Genomic DNA, 16,811 nt, shown 5'->3' on the forward strand with positions numbered 1-16,811 from the left:
GTCAGCCACCAGACAGGCTCTCCCTCCTTTCAAGCCCAGACACCTGGATGGGACCTTACGAAGCTGGTCAAGGTCCAGGTGAACCCGGGAGCCAAGGAGCCAACACATACTGATCAGCTACTACAGGCACGTTCATGTGACTTCATTTAATCCACAAAGCTCGAGATCATTGTCCCTGGTGGAGACAAGGACCTCGGGCTCTGAGGGGAGACGTCAACTGCTTTGGGTCACTCTGCTCACAAACAGCACTCATCCGACCACAGTATCTGTGGAGGGACCACCGCGTGCCAGCAGTGGGGTCCCGAGCCCCTGGCGCCCGAACTCGTGCCCCTTCTCCTGAGCCAGCAGCCTTGGCGGAGGAGCCGTGCCGGCCTCTGTCCTCATCCCCAGGGGGAGTGGAGATGACTCAGTTCCTGCTTTCCCCCAGACACAGGTCACCCCCCCGCCCCACACTCCACACATGGGGCCAGAAGGCAGGGTGGCCGCCGGCATTGTCTGCCCACACAAAGGACAACGGCCCCTTTCAGCCCCAGATGTGGCCCCGTGGCCTAGGTCACAGCTGTACCCGCTCCCCTCCCCTGGGCTGGGGCCACTTACCGAGCCGGTTGGCAGGATTCCGCTTGAACAGGGCCCGCAGGAGGCTCTGGGCTTCCGTGCTTAGAAACTGGGGCATGCCCAGCTTTGCCCTGCAATGGCCCCCGGGTCTCGTCAGGGTTGAGCCCCGCCCCGGAGGCCCCATCTCACCTCCCGCCTCTGTCCACATCTCATTTCCAGCTCAGTCCAGACAAGCCGTCCACTAACTTCCCTCCCAGAGACTCAGGATTCTCCACCCACAGGCCCCGTGGGTGAAAAGGGAGCCCTAGCAAAAGCATAGCACTCGAACCAGCAGAGTGTCTCGTTCTTGGAGAATCTGAGGATAGGTGTGGGGTGATACTCTGGCCCCCAAACGAGGCCAAGAAAGGAGACACCTGGAGATGTCAGAGACAGGCTGGGCTTACTTCAGAATCAGAGTCATAGTCTCCTTCCGGTCCTTCCCCTGGAAGGGCAGGGAGCCCGTCAGCATCTCAAACTGCAGGGAACAAGGGTCCGTTCAGGCTCTGCTCCCGCCCCTCAGGCCCCCCACCTCCTCCCACCCGGGCCAGCCACTCAGCCCCCTGCCCAGGAGGTCCACCTGGATCAAGAACTGTGTGTGTCCCTCCCCTCTCCATCAATCAGACCACCAGGAGCAGAACTAGGGGCCTGAGGTTGGGGAGAGGCCCAGTATGGGGCGGGGGGCACCCCAGGTGGGGCCAAGCCCGGAATCCTTCCAAGGAAGGAAACTGCAGCTCGGAGGAGTGTGAGGCCAGCTTAGCTATGAGAGGACAAGAGAAGAGCCTTAGAGACCAGAAACCACCCTCCCTTGCCCCCATGCCCCACAGATGGGAAAACTGAGGCCCAATGCCTGGGCTGGTTGCTGGATGCTTTACCCCTGCCTGGGCACTCACCATCAACACCCCATAGGACCACCAGTCTGCACTGTGGGTATGGCCCTGGCGGTTGACAACCTCAGGGGCCATGTACTCCACTGTCCCGCAGAAGGAATAGGCCTTCTTCTCATGGTCGATGGCCTCCTTGCTCAAACCGAAGTCTGTGACAAGGAGCGCAAGTGGACACACCTTCAGGACCCCCTACCTTCCTCGCTGCCACCCCTGCACACCCATGCCCTCCTGCCCAGAGGCCTGAGGGCATCACCGCCATGGTACTCAGGAGGAAGCTGAGGCCCAGGGGGGTGAGATGGTCTGCTCAGCATTACACAGTGGGGACCTGGGATGCAAACCCACGTCATGCCAGGCCTGGACTTTTGACCACTTCTAAGTGCCTGGCACAGCCTCTCAGGACAAGCGGATACCCTAGCACTCAGCCCAGGTCCCTCTAGAGCCCACCCTGCCCTCCCCTGAAACCGGACGGGCAGGCGCCCTCCACTCACCAGTGAGTTTGATGTGGCCTTCCTCATCCAGAAGGATGCTGCAATGGAGAGAAGGGTTCAGGGCCCCTCAGTCGTGGGCCTTTGGTGGGGTCAGGTGACGCCATGGGTCTGTAGGGGCTGGGCTCAGCCCAGGGAAGCTGGTCCACCAGGTCCGGCTGATGAATGGGTGGGTGGCGCAGGGACTGGGGGTGCTGCACAGGTGTGTTGCCTACCTTTCTGCTAATTCTTGAAATGACTGTGTGAGGTAGATACTCACATGGCCCCGTTTTAATGATGGGGAAGTTAAGGCCCAGGGAGGTTAAATAACTCCCCCAGTTGGAGAGTTAGGAGGTGGCAGAGATTAGATTTGAATTCAGGTCTGCCTGACTCTGGGCTTCCCTGGTGGCTCAGATGGTAAAGAATCTGCCTGCAATGCAGGAGACCCAGGTTCGATCCCTGGGTCAGGAACATCCCCTGGAAAAAGGAATGGCTACCTACTCCAGTGATCTTGCCTGGAGAATTCCACGGACAGAAGAATCTGGTGGGCTACAGTCCAAGTGGTTGCAAAGAGTTGGACATGACTGAGTGACTTAACACTTTCACTTTTCACTTTCTGCCTTACTCGAAAGCTACATCCCACTCCACGTAAGCACCTGCCCCTGGCTCCCAAGTTACCACTTGAGGATATTTAGATGTTAAGGAAGATTCTACAGAGGGTCATATCAAGGAAGGACTTTTAATAGTGGCATCTCAGATGTCACACTGGATTAGCAAAAAAGGTAGGCAACGCCCAGGCACAGAGGTACCTGGTGCTTGGTGATGGCAGCCCTAGTGATGAGGCAGCCCCCAGGCGAGCCTACTGCTGCCACCACTCTGCTCCACCCGCCAGTTCTTGGGGCAACCCAAGAGAGGGGGACTTTCTCAGGGGGAGTCACCCCACCCCCTCAGACTGGCTCTGCTCTAGAAGAGGCCCCTGGGGCCTGCCTCTGCACACCCTAGGGAGCTGGGCAGAGCTGGGCCTTCACTCACTTCTCAGGCTTCAGGTCTCTGTAAATGATGCCTAGACTGTGCAGGTGATCCAGGCCCAAAGCCAGCTCGGCCAGGTAAAACTTCACATCCTCCTCCGTGAACATAACCTGCAACGGGCGGGAGGGACTTCAGCCGGGATCGCCCCTTTCTCAGGAGCTGGGGCACTGGGCACTCAGCAGCTTCCCCATCCCCCTCAGAGATTCCATACCCCCTTCTCTTTATGAAGGGGTTTAAAGAATAAAGTGACTAATATCCAAGTCACTCATGGTAGCGTTGAAAGGCAAGTAGGGAAAGGCTGGAGACAGCCCAAGGGTCAAGCAGTAAACTAAACTGTCTCCTTCCCACATCACGGAGTGCTCTGCCAGCCATGAGGGGTTCCCAGGTGGTTCAGTGATGAAGAGTCTGCCTGCCAAGCAGGAGACACGGGTTCAAGATCTGGGTCGGGAAGATTCCCTGGAGGAGGGCATGGCAACCCATTCCAGTATTCTTGCCTGGAAACTCCCATGGACAGAGGATGCTGGCAGGCTACAGTCCATGGGGTTGCAAAAGAGTCAGCCATGACTTGGCAACTGAACAACAATGCAGCCATAAACTAGAACAAGGATCCCTCCATATGACGGATGGCTACAGATCCATCTCCAAGGTATAAGTGCCAAGTTACCCCAAAACACACTGTCATGAAGAAAGCAAAGTACAGTATATGTAGAATGGTGTTTTGTATGTAAGAAAGTAGGGGTCAGGATTCAGATCATACGTTGAATTGGTTTGTATTTTTTTCCCAAAGAAACATGGGAAATTTAGATAAGAAAAATGTTTACCTAGAGGAGGGAGTCGAGAGGGCTGGGGTGGGAGGAAGACTTCTCAATGGATATTTTTCTTCTCAGTCATGTATTATCTATTTGATCATTCAAACAGCATTTTAAACATTTAAAAACTTTGGTTCTCTTCTAAAATTTAATTTGTATTACTGGTCCCATTTTTATATCTGGCTCAAATTCTTATATGTGAGTTCAAAAGCCTTTTGGTTAACAGCACATAATCCTAAAGAATCCAGCTTTCCAGGTGGATTTGAGCTTCTCCGAATCCTCATAACCCTGCCCAGGGAAGCCCTGAAAAAAATGGAAGTGAAGGGGTTTCCCTGGTGGCCCAGTGGTTAAGAATCCACCTTGTGATGTTAGGGGCAGGGATTTGATCCCTGGTCTGGGAAGATCCCACATGTCTTGGAGCAACTAAATCTGTGCACCGCAACTGCTAAGGCCAAGCTCTAGAGGCCACAAGCTACAACTCCTGAGGCCAATTCACCCCAGAGCCCATGCTCCACCACGAGAGAAGCCACTGCAATGAGAAACCCAAGCACTGCAATGAGTCACAGCCCCCACATGCTGCAACTAGGGAAAGCCTGCATGCAGTAATAAAGACCCACCACAGCCAAAAAATAAATAAAAACTCTCAAATAAATAAATCTTAAAAAAAAAAAAAAGAAGAAGCAAGGAGGTGAAGAGGTGAGAGCCACTCTTGGGTTCCTGGAATCAGGGCAGGATCACATCCTGGGCCTGATTCTCCTCACCCATCTCAGGGAACTCTCAGAATTTCAGCCAGGGAATGGGCTCTGTCCCAGGGTCGGTCAGGGAATGCTGGGCAGGCCTGGCGAGTCCCAGGTGGAGGCCTCACTTTCGCGCCAGCTCCATCCGGGGCCCTGGCAGTGGGGTGTCCAGGTGTCCCGGGCATCAGCTCACCTCTTTAGAGAGCCGGGTGAAGAGGTCCCCGCCGCGCAGGAAGTCCAGGATAAGGTAGAGCTTGCCCTCAGTCTGGAAGGCTGGGGAGACGGGAAAAGGCCATGGGGGAGCCAGCTGCGCCCTGGGCCTTGTCCCTCTGCCCCTCAGCTCTCTTGGTCTGCCAGGCGGCAAATGGGGCAGTATATAGGGGAGGCAACAGCCCCCCGACAAGGGCAAAGGCCGGCAGGTGGGGTGGGAGGTCAGGGAGGGTCTGTGGTCTTACCGTAGTGCAGCTTCACCACAAACGGGTGGTTTACGTCAGCCAGGATGTCTCTCTCCATTTTGGTCCGAACGCGGTCACGCACTGGTCAAAGGAAGAAGAGGCTTACCAAAGGTCTGGCCGCCCAGCACAGCACCGCCCCCAGCCTTGGCTAAGAAGGACTCTCTTTTCTACTTGTTCCTCATGTCTCTCGGCAGTGCCCAAGACTGGCCCTTGGTGCCCTGCCCACCTCTCTAGCCCTGTCGCTAGCTGTGTCCCGAGGGGCCATTCAATCCAGCCAGCCTAAGCAACCTGTTCCTTGTGTGCCCCCAGCCTCTGCCCCTGTGGCTCCCCCTGGGATGCCTTCATCAGCCCCTTCTCCGTCTGGCATAAAAATCTCCAATTCCCAGACTTCCCTGGTGGTCCGGTGGTTAAGACTCTGCACTTCCACTAGAGCGGGCGTGGGTTCGATCCCTGGTTGGGGAAGTTCCACATGCCATGCGGTGTGGCCAAAAAAAGCAAGAAAAAAGTCCCTGATTATAGCTGAGGGTAGACTCCCTGGGCATGAATTTCAGACTCATAGGTCTGAGCAGGCACCTCACCCTTTTTTTTTTAAGAATAAAAGTCCCTAGGCCGTTCTGATCGTCAGCCAGTTCTCCTCTGACTCAGTTCAGGCATCCTCTCCTCCAGGAAACTTTCCTTAACCTGCCAGGCTGAGCTGGAGCCCTCTGGACTCTTGTAGTGCTCTATGTCCCCCTTCAGAGCACCTTTCACCCTCTAATTTTTTTGCTTCACTCACCCGACAAGGCCAGGACCATGCTGGATTAACTACCCTCATCACTGCTTCCCAAATACATCTAGCATTTTCAAACTATCAAATGACTCTACATTTCTGTTCAGGCATAGTTCCTCCCTCCTGGGGTGTCTTTCCTCTATGTTTTCAGTCTGGAGAGAAGGCCTAACTCACCCTCTAAAGGCACAGCTTACCTGGCTACTCCCATGGGAGCCTCTCCCTTGTGAGGCTGAAACCCAGATTCTCCTGGGTCCCAGCACCAACTGCACCAGTCTGTGGGGTCCCGCACCCCCTCCCCTGTCCCAGCCTGGGAGCCCTTCACAGCATCTTTCTCCTTCCATCATCCTTCCTGGGGAAGGATTCCCATTACTACCAGGCTGGTCTTAGAGCACCACAGCTAAGTCACCCCACAGCCAGCCCACTGTGGCCACAGGAACCCAAGGCCAGTACCTCCTATTCTGCCCCCACCATCCTAGCCAGGGCCCACTCCTCCTGGTCAGCAGGACCAGCCTGGTCCCCAGGCTGACCAAGGAGTCACTGTCCAGTCCAAAGCCCACTCGCAACCACCCTCACACCCTCTGTAAGTCTGGGAATTCTAGACGTGGGCTCAGCTCCTTTCTGAGGCCCTGAGGCCCCCATCTCTGGGGCCCTGCCTTGACTCACCCTCTCCAACCCGCCCAACTCCCTCATTCCCTGGGTTCCCTCCTCTCCTCTCACGCTCTCCCCAACTCTGAGAGGTCTCCCTCAGACTCTTCAAGCATCATGAAGCAATTCTGCTAACAGAATGCCTCGGCCTAACCAAGCTGATGCCTGATATCTGAAGCCCTTGCCCCGCCCGCCCCCGCAACACACTGCACTCACCCCTGCCTCCTGCCAGACGCCCTTCAGCTACAGACACTGGCACTTGGCTTAGGGGGGTGGGAAGGGGTTAGTTCCCGAAGTCTTTTCTTCTGAATGGATCCTGTCTTTGCCATTGGGGCAGTGGGAGAGAAGGAGGGGCTGAGAATAGGCCTGTTTCTGTATCTTCAGACCGGGTATTCCTGGTGAGATAGCTGTCTCTCCCATCAGACCCTAGGCCCCTAAGAGCTGGGTGTCATCTGCCCTCTATCTCTGCCCAGCCTGAGGCTCTGCGGGGAGGCACCCCCCACTCACCTTTCAGCGTTGCCTTCTTTAGTACCTTCATGGCGTACAAGTGTCCACTGTCAGGTCGGGTGACCTTTCGTACCAGGAAGACCTTAGACGGCATCGGGGTGGGGGTGGTGAGGGGGAAGCAGAAGAGAAGATGGGCAGGGGGCTGACCCTGCCAGCTCGCATGCCCCAGGCTGACCTCCAGCTTCCCTAAGTACCAGCTTGCCCTTGTGTTGCCCCTGGGTACCACAGTGACCTCTCTCCTCCTCCCCTCAGACCCATCAACCCTTGCGCTCTGATCCTTTGAGCTCCAAGGCGGTCCTCCCACCCCCACTGTGACATGACCAGTGCTGCCCTCCCAGCTCTGGGCTCGGGACTCACTTTGCCAAAGGATCCTTGGCCCAGGACCTTGAGGAGCTCAAAATGGGATGGGTCGGCCTTCTCCGAGCCAGCCTTGACATGGTGTGTGATGGAGATCTCCTTGAGAACGCCCTCATCCTGATGGAGGAACAGAGCTGGTGAGCATGGTGGGTCCCATCCAGGTCAGCAAAGGGCATGGCCCCCCATCCTGAGATCCTACTCCCGCCAGATCTCAGCAGACAGGGTCCTGCAGGCCCAACCAGCCAGCTACCCTGGAAGACGAGGCCTCCCAATTCATGCATATCAAAACCCAGGGAGGGCCAAACCACCAAGGAGCCGGGTCAGGCGAGCTCGTATCGTTCCTGCTGCTCCAGCCTGGTCAGGCCCAGAGGGGTGCCCAGGCACGGCCGGGCTGAGCCAATGCCAGGCTCTGGCTGAGGCCTACAGACCTGCCCCAAGTCCTCCCTGGAGGCTCCCCTCCCGCAGCTACAAAGGTTTTGGTTTTGCCACAATAGGAAGTCGAGTTTGCTCATGTACTGGGAAGGCACAGCTGGGTTTTGTTTCTGGCCAAGATGGAAGATGGGCTCTCTCTGGTAGAAGGACAAGGCTAAGATACACAAGAACACAAAGTCGCCACTTCAGACTCCCCCTAGCATCCCAGTAAGTGTCAGCCTGAGGTTGAGGGAGTAAGACTGGGACTCTCTGCACCACCCTCTGACACTTCCTTCACACAAGTCTACTAGAAACTCCTGCCAGGTCCCAGATGTTCTAGAACCCCTCTGCTCTCCCTCCAATCTGTTGATGCCACCCTGGAGCCCGGAAGTGCCTCCTCACTCTCCCAGGAAGCAAGGCTGGACAGGGTCTAGTCACCCAGGAGGGTCAGGCATGGGCAAGGAGAACCCAGAGCCAGCTGTTTCCAAACTGGTTACCAGGGCACCTGTTCCAGGGGCCACCGTCAGGCCAGGCCCAGACAGCTGGGCACACTCACCGAGTCCTGCCTGGGGCCAGGGCCAGGGCCAGGGCCAGGGGCAGGCAGGGAGGTCTGGCTGATCCTGGGCCGCTGCTTCCTGGGCAGCCAGGGGAGCAGGGCCCAGAGCCGCAGACGGGGCGGCTTGGGATCCTGCTCCATGCGCCCGGCTGGGCCGAGGCACCATGGCAGGAGCAGGCAGCGTCCGGGGCTGCTGCGGAGGTGGCCAGGCCCAAGGCGGATGTGCAGGGTGAAGGCGGGGGCTGGGCCAGCCCAGGGCCGCCAATCACTCAGGGCCTGTGGTTTCCCAGCTCCCTTACCACCTCCCTTCCTCTCTCTCCCCCACCCTCCCCATCGCCGGAGGGCTGCCCTCTGGCCCTCCTCCCCATCCTCCCTGTGGGCCTGCAGAGGGAAAGCCCCATATGCCAAGCCAGCTGCTGAGGAGGAGACAGGTGCCCAACAGGCAGACACAGGGACCAGACATGTTCAGGCAGATGAGGAGGGACAACCAACAGGCAGAGGCAGGCTCCCTACAGGTGAAGACAGATGAAGGCGCACATCCAACAGATGGGTAGGAGAGTCCCCGTGCCCAGCAGGCTGGGATGCACAGGGCCATGCACCCAACAGGAAGGAGGTGGGAAGAATACACATCCGGTGGGCAGAGACAGATGGGAACATGTACCCAACATATGGAGGAGGCAGGAAGGGACTCATACCCAACAGGCAGAAGTGGACAAGGACTCATATCTACCATGGAGAGGCAGATGGGGGGCACACATTCCAACAGGCAAAGATAGATGGTAACATGTACCCAACAGGCAGAGACAGATGGGGATCCAACAGGCAGAGGCAGATGGGGGCTTGCATCCAACAGGTGGAGACAGATGGGGAATGTACTCAACAGGCAGAGACAGAAGGGACACGACCCAACAGGCACCCAGCTATGTGACATGGACCCAACAGGTAAAGACAGGCATTCATGGAGTGGAGACAGACAGGAACTCAACAGCAGAAGCAAGTGGGCAGCAGTCAGAGGCAGCCAGCGTCAGTGAGGCCCAAGGAGGCTGACAGATACCCAGGGCACATAGACACACAGGCACCCAGAGAGTCAGACCCTGGACTTAAGGGCAAGAGCTCTGGGTTCCTGCTGGTCCACCTGGGGGAACATCATCTGCAAAACCCCAGCACTTGAGAGAGAGCAGTCTGGTACTTGTGGACGACTCATCTCTGAGGAATTCCATTTCTTTGGGCTTTCCGTCCTATGCCAGGGCCTGAGAGGGGCCCAGGATCAAGTCACTAGACGGAGACGGATGTCTGCTGAGTGTAATCTGATGACTCTGACCCTGACCCAGACAGATATCCCAAAGCTGTCATGCCCCACTTCAGGAACCAGAAACTGAGCTTCACCGGACAGCGACTCACCCAGGCTCAAAGTGAACTGGTGGCAGAGCCTGCTCAAACCCAGGTCCTCTCCCTGGGCCCTGCCTGGCCGGGGGTCAGCAGGCCTCAGGGGCCAGGAAAGGGAGGGCGGGCAAGTCAGCCAGAGCGATGCCCTGCCGAGCCAAGCCCGGCCCCTCCCTTAGTACCAGGGAGAGTCTGGGGACTTCTGCCTCTAGATGTCGACCCTCAGAGACGCCTCCCTTGAGGGAGCCTGAACAGCCACAGAAGCTGCAGTCACGAAAAACTGCAGGTCAATCAGGCCCCTGAGAGGAACCCAGTACGTGGGACAGGCAGAAAACCTGGCTGAGAGAGGGGCTGGGGAGGGCAAAGACCACACAGCAACATCGACCTGCCCCATCCTGAGGTCTGAGTCTCCACCGCTCGGTCTGCCTCTGACTGAGAACCGTCCCTGGGGACAGAGGTAGTCACCCGGAAACCCCAGGGCACAGAGCCACCCCCAAACCCATTCCTGGCGCAGAGTCTTGGTGACAGACACCGCTGGAGGCTGGCCAAGCCTCTGCTCACCTTTCTGGGGCAGGGGCGTGAGTCTCTCTCAGCCCTGGGGAAATCTGCTGGGGTCTGCATGGTGGGTCCCACGCCTATGGCCAGAGAGCCTGGCTACTCCCCTCACTTCTGCTTTTGCAACTTTCCTGGCCCAGAAGGCAGGGTCCTTGACCCCCTCCTTCTCACTTCCCCCTCTGCCGGGAGGAGGGACAGAACATGGGTAAGGCTCCCCTGCGGAGGAGGGGACACCGTAGACCCCAAGCCCACAACTCCAGGGTGGATGCAGAGAGACCTTTCTCCTCATCTTCTCTGATCCTAAGGAAAGAAGAGCCGGACACAGACAGAAGTCACAAGTAGAGGCGGCAGCCACACAGGGTACACCCTTTACTTGCAAACACCTCCAGGAGAGAATGGGGGGCAAAAGGCAGCAGGGCCACCACCTCTGACAGTCTGGCCCAGAGCACGGGCGTTCCTCCCCCTGTGGTGACCTTCCCATGGCTGGGCCCACCCAAAATGGCAGCCCACAGAGCAGGCACGACCGCACTCAGCGCTGCCCTGAAGAAGCCTATCCGCCCAGGGCCCTGAGGTGGGGGCGGTGGGGGGGGACGGTGCAGAAGGCATGGACCTCACAGGTAGCCGTGGGGCAGGGGGGACCAGGCCCGGCCCTTTGCCACATGGCCTCACCACATCACTCACCCAGTACCCTCACAGGAACTGACACACACAGATGCACAGAGTCCGCTGATCGGAAACCATTTCCACAGACATGCCCTATGTGGAAACGCCCCCACGGACACAGAACTTCCCCTTCCAGTCCCCACAGAGCCCCTGACAGCAGTCTGAGGAGGGCCTGCTGGCTGTTGGGCAAGATACTTCCTTAGACTGAGGCCTCTCGTTGTACTCCAGCTTCTCCTGGAGGACCTGGGGTCTGGGGTTGCCCTGAGAGCCCCAAAGCTCTCTGGTCCAGTACCAGCTACGCCCCCGCGCCGACTCCTCACTACCCGTGTACCCTTCAGAAGCAAAGAAGGCTCTCCGTGGCTGGCAGGGTACAAGAAGGGGCAATAGGAAGGACACTGTCTCCAAACTGCCTGCTCTGGAGGGGTGCGTGCAGGGCCTGGGAGCCTCTGGTGGCAGCAGCGGGGAGGACAGCGCCAGACCCCACCCCCTGGTCGTGGCCCCATTCCCCCCATAGATACTTCCTCTTATTTACTTCCTCCCACAAGGCAGCTGGAGAGAAGCCCAGAGCGCCACCCGCCTCTGCCCCCCGTTACCACACTCCCTGCCTGATCCCTGGCCTGTAGGGTCCCCAACCTGGGCCTCCCTCCAGCAGCTGCAGCCCAAGCCCACCTGCTGATCTCTGGCCCTAACGGACATCAACAGCCCCTCCCCCAGATGGCAGCATCTGCAGGGCCTCCCAGGGGTGCCCCCTCTCATGGGGCAAACATCCCCAGACGCCTCTCCCAGCATGCCTCTGGGCAGTGGGTCCACAGTTTCCAGGCCTCCTTGATAGGCGAGCTGGCCTTGGGCCCGAGGCCAGGACTGGCATGCAGTGACAACGAGAACTGTGCCTCTTAGCTGAGCATTTATTGCAGGAAGCCATTCTTTCCTTCAGCTTTTATTGGTGTGGATTCTGCCAGGCTCAGATGTCCTACTCCAAGGGAAGTGCTGTCATCCCATTCCAGAGAAGAGGAAACCAGACTCAGACAGAAAGTGACTTTCCCAAGGCCACATGGCTAGAAAGGCAGAGAGCTTGGGGCAAAATCGAAGCCTACAGGCTGAAGCATTTCATCATCACCCTCCTTGCGAGGCCCACCAGCCTGCCTCCCCTCGGGACGTTACTCACCGCTACGGGCCCCGGCTATGTGTCCCCAGGCCAGGAGCCAGACACTAGGAGGCGCACGTGTTAAGGAAGCCTCCAGCCTTGTCCTCAGGCAGCTCCCCCAAATACACAATAACGAAACGGAAGCGCGGCGTGCAACAGTGCAGGCCAAGTGCTGGAGGTGCCCATAGGGTCTCACTCTCTGCCCGGGGTAAGATCTGGGAAGATGCGACAGTCTAGCTGGACCCTGAAGATCAATAGGAGCTGGCCAAGCAGAGAGGTGGAAAAAAGACACTCCGTGTAAAGAGACCAGCACGGAAAAGAGGCCTGAGGCCAGGAGGGCAGGGTGGGAAACTAAGACCCGTCTACTCATTTGTTCCCGTGCAACCCTTTCTCCCTATCTAAGCCTCAGCTTCTTCTGTAAAATGTTCGCACCCTCAAAAGGTTGTTTCAAGAAGCAAAAATGGGCCACAGAGATAAAGGGATGTGGTAAACAGAACTCCCTGAACGGCAAGGGCTTTCTTACTGCTGCAGGGTCTCCTCTGGGCAGGCTGAAGGGACAAGAGTCCACGGGTCTCAGGTGTTGCGAGGGTGGAGGGTTGGGGAGCCTTCCCCGGCCAGTCCCAGGGAAATTCCCCCCCGAACACCTGAGACTCCCAAGGCTCCCCGAAGTCCACAATCACATCCTGCCTGAGCTCCAGCCAGGGGAGCATGAGGGATCCGGGAGGGATCAGGGTTTCATAAACAGGAAGAGAGGAGGGGAGGGGGGGAGACGCTCAGCTCTCAAAATAGACCTGCAGGCGCTTCCAAGGGGTCCAGCTCCGGAGATAGCCAGGGAGGGGGCCTGGGGTGCCCAATCCACCCCCAGGAAGGGAGGGAGGGTGAATGGAGCCCCAGCATGCCTAAAGGACCAGGTGCACACGGGGAGCTCTCATCCTAGACTGCAGTCCTCTCTACAGCTGCTAAAACCCCAATCCCTTCTTCTGCCTGAAACGGATCAAATAAACAAGCATTAAACACCAATATGATGTCTCAAACACTGCTGGATGCTCCAATTTATGCACATCACGTTCCTTCCTTCTGGGTGGCCCTGATGGGTGGACTCTAGTCTCCTTTTACAGAAGAGGCATCGGAGCCTCCAAGGGGTAAAACAACTCGCCCAAGGTCAGCTGGCAAATAAGAAAGAGGCGCAGGATTTTGAACTCAAGAGAGCCTGCCTCTCCTCCAAGTCAGGCCTCTCCTCCCCCTGGAAGGGCCACTTCTCTCTCCAGCTGCCCAAATCCCGGCTTTCGAGGCCCAGGCAAATGCCAGCTCTGTGGGGAAGGTGACCTGGTGCCCCACAGCCCACGTTTCCTCTTCTGCCACACACAGCAGTGCCCGTCCATCTGGTCCACCATCAACCTTGAGAGTGGATGCTACTGGGTTCCCTGGGACGTGCTCATCTCATCATGCCCCAGAGAGGCAGGTAGGCAGGTGGTATATTTCACTGCCCACTGTCAGGCCTGGCACTGAATGGAGGTTCTATGTGCCCACAGCCTGTTCCTCCCCATCACTGCATCCACCACACAGCTTTCTCATCACCACCCTTCCCCAATGCTGAGAACTCCCTAAAGGTGGGGTGTTGACTTCATTTTGGGGTTCCCAGTGCCATGAACATGTGATGATGCAAAAGATAAAACCAGCTCCTTCCACTGCACAAAGTGATGAGGTTCTGACCACAGGCTGAGCGCCCCCTGGTGTGTTGAGCCCAAAAGTGGGCACTGGGAATGCTACAAGATTCTGCAGCAACAGAGGTGAATGAGCAGGTGCCAAGTAATGATGGAAACTGAGCTCACAGGGACGCAGTGCTCCTCCTCTTCAGCACTCAGTGTGTTTCCTGGGCTGGGAGGAATGTGGGTTCTGTGGTCAAGCAAGACCTGACTTCATTGCCCACTAGCGATCTGGCCTTGGGCCTCAACTTTCTCATCTGTAAAATGGGGAGAGTAACAGTTTCTACCTCTGAGGATGTTATGAGAACCAAATGCAAAGCTCCTGGTATGGCACTTTCTCTCTCTTAACATGGCATTCAAGGCTCTCTCTGCCCCATCCATGTCCAGCCTCGTCTCCCTTCCCACCCCAGGATCTGCTGTTCCAGAAGCAGGAAGGAGTCACAGACTTGGGATCAAATGTAGGTTGTCCACCTAGGTAAGTGCTTGTCTTCTCTTAACCAGCCCCTCTAGCTCTGAGGTGAGAAGCTGCACTCACCACCAGTTCCCTCAAAGCTGCAGGCACCTCTGCAACCCCTAGAACTACAGCCCCAAGATCTGAACATCTGGATCTTCACTGGAGACCTACAGTCCCTTCATTACAAGGCAACCAGGGGCAGCTACTTGGTGGGAAGAGATTCTCCCACATGAGGCTGAGACATGGGGCTGAGACAAGTCAAGGGGCCCAGTCCACATGACTCGGCCTGGCCTTTGATGACCCAAGGTTGCCATAGTAACAAAAAGAGGAGGGGGTGGGAGCCTACTTCTGTTGGCCTGCCCTGCCCCAGGAAACTCGGCTCCCTTATCTTAGGAGGCTGAGTCAAGACAAACATCAGGACCAGCCCTCGGTCCATCTCAAAGGTCGGGCTTATGGTCTGATACCTAGGCAGACCCAGGCCAGAAGGGCGCGGCCACTAACAGGCAGTGGAGCTGAGCAACATGGCCAGGCACTCAGGCTGCCAGGGCTAAAGCTACTGTGTGCCAGGCAGCTGCTCTTCCATTTGTCCTTCAAGTCACTTCTGAGAGGCAGGAGGCAGGTACCATTATTCCCATTTTACTGCTGAGGAAACTAGACTCAGAAGGGAGAAGCTTCAGGTCAAATGGTGATGGTGGAGGCAGGACTAGAACTCAGGTCAGCTCTACTGCCAGAACTCACGCCCTGTCCTGCCTGGCGGCTTCCACAGCCCCTCCCCAGCCAGCAGCTCTGCGACCTCACAGCACCTTGAGAACTGGGTGAGGTCATTCCCAGCATGGTGATGAGAAAGCCCAGGCCAGACTGTCCCCCAGCCTCGCAGTGCTGTTGACACTCAAAACCAGCAACAGGCCCTGGGGAGCTGAAGGGAGAGCCCAAGGGACCAGAGAGCTCAGAGCCCAGGGAGCCGGCCTGGGGCTGGGAGCAGGGAGCCCTGAGAAACGGCCTGTGTGCCACGTGCCAGGCACTGGGCCTTGGTTTGATTGGAGGCCACCAGGTTCCCTCCAGCGCCAGGTGCCATGCCCTCATCAGAGCCAGTGGACTTGAGCCTCTCCCATCAGCCCTTCACCCTCTTAATACAGTCAGCCAAGCCACCATGAGCAAATAAACAGAGGAAGCGTCCTGGTCTCGGTGACAGGTAAACCTGAGTTCTAGCCTGGCTTCTGACCCTGTCTGGGCCATAGTCCACTCACCTGAAGAACTGGAAGGCTGAAGTGAGTAATCCTGACATATGGGGTTGCCTCGAGCATTCGGTGGCACCAGAGAAGGACTTGGGCTTCCCTGGTGGCTCAGTAGGTAAAAAATCCACCTTCAATGCGGCGTTCGATCCCTGGGTTGGGAAGATCCCTTGGAGAAGGGAACGGCTACCCACTCTAGTATTCTGGCCTGGAGAATCCCATGGACTGAATAGTCCACGGGGTTGCAAAGAGTGGGACATGACTGAGTGACTTTCACTTTCACTTTCAGAGAAGGCAGGCTGAGCTGCCTGCCTGCCCCAGGGGGCCTCACACCTGGGCGGGACAAGGTCAGTGCCTCCCTCCTCGTCCACTCCAGGCAAAGTCACTCCACCCCTGACGATCCCTAGCTCCGGTGCTAGGGCCTGGGCCTTACCTTGGATGGCTGAAGCCCAGCTTCCTCCCCTGAGGCTTGACCATTCTGGAAAAGAGAGGAGAGAGTGGGGAACACTGTCAGAACTTACCAGAGTGGCACAAAGCAAAGACAGACCCTATGGGGCGCCCCAGCCCCTGGCTGCTCCCAGTGGCTAGAGGGGCCCTGGAGGCGGGGGCGGGAGTTCTGGGAGGGCACAGGCCTCAAGCCTCCTGCAATCGCCCCAACTCAGGCAGCCTGCTTTGGGCACCCCTCCCATGTTCTCTGCCTAGAAAACATCTCATCTTTGAAGGTCTGGCTCAAATGCCACCTCCCCCAGTGAGAAGGAAAGGACTGTGGGTGTGTGCCAACTAACCAACTCAAGAGGCCTCAGTTTCCCAATCTGTAACATGGGTATTTACATCCACCTCCCAGAGCTGATGCAAGGGCTGAAGGACACAAAGTCTGGGAGAGTGCCCAGCCCAGAAATGCCCTGGCCCTGCCTGCTCTGGGACCCCTCTCCATTCTTGCAGAATCACTGCTACTCCCTATGAACCTTCATTTTACCACTTATCACAAAGCAGGGACTACTGACTCATGGGCCGTGCGTGCTAAGTCACTTCAATTGTCTCCGACTCTTCGCGACCCCATGGACTGTAGCCTGCCAGGCTCCTCTGTCCATGGGATTCTTCAGACAAGAGTATTGGAGTGGGTTGCTGTTCCCTTCTCCAGGGAATCTTCCCCACCCAGGGATCGAACCCACGTCTCTTAGGTCTCCTGCGTTGACAGGCAGGTTCTTTACCACTAGTGCCACCTGGGAGCCCCTCCTAATAAATGGGGAATCCTGGGAGGCAGAGATGAGGCTTTGGTGCTAACAGCTGCTCTCTTCCGAGCCCCTGCTGCACGCCGGCACTGAGTTTGTTGCCTCACACCTGGGGCACCATTAAACCCTCCTGACCTGGGAGGTAGGCCTGGGTCCCATTTGGCAGAGAAAGAAACTGAGGTGCAGAGGGGCCTAGTGATGGCACCTAAGGCCATACCACTGCTC

At 57.3% G+C, this 16,811-nt stretch overlaps 1 protein-coding gene across 4 annotated transcripts in view; it reads right to left on the minus strand.

Annotated features, from left to right (window-relative positions):
• The window catches only part of RPS6KA1 (ribosomal protein S6 kinase A1), a 37,982-nt gene that overhangs the window by 15,808 nt on the left and 5,363 nt on the right, over positions 1–16,811 (minus strand). Inside the window, exons 2-11 of one of the 4 annotated variants that reach the window (XM_061392097.1) lie at positions 15,788–15,832; positions 7,251–7,367; positions 6,894–6,975; positions 4,973–5,053; positions 4,711–4,790; positions 2,975–3,081; positions 1,967–2,004; positions 1,485–1,627; positions 999–1,069; positions 598–686 (exon numbers count right to left, since the gene is read on the minus strand). In XM_061392097.1, the coding sequence (XP_061248081.1) occupies positions 598–686; positions 999–1,069; positions 1,485–1,627; positions 1,967–2,004; positions 2,975–3,081; positions 4,711–4,790; positions 4,973–5,053; positions 6,894–6,975; positions 7,251–7,367; positions 15,788–15,832 (853 nt within the window). Of the gene's footprint in view, positions 1–597; positions 687–998; positions 1,070–1,484; positions 1,628–1,966; positions 2,005–2,974; positions 3,082–4,710; positions 4,791–4,972; positions 5,054–6,893; positions 6,976–7,250; positions 7,368–8,217; positions 8,516–10,161; positions 10,386–15,787; positions 15,833–16,811 lie in introns of those variants that run through there. The other 3 variants (XM_061392116.1, XM_061392089.1, XM_061392106.1) reach the window with 3 other exon arrangements.

Source organism: Bos javanicus, chromosome 2 (assembly GCF_032452875.1).
Source record: "Bos javanicus breed banteng chromosome 2, ARS-OSU_banteng_1.0, whole genome shotgun sequence".
NCBI classification, from domain to species: domain Eukaryota; kingdom Metazoa; phylum Chordata; class Mammalia; order Artiodactyla; family Bovidae; genus Bos; species Bos javanicus.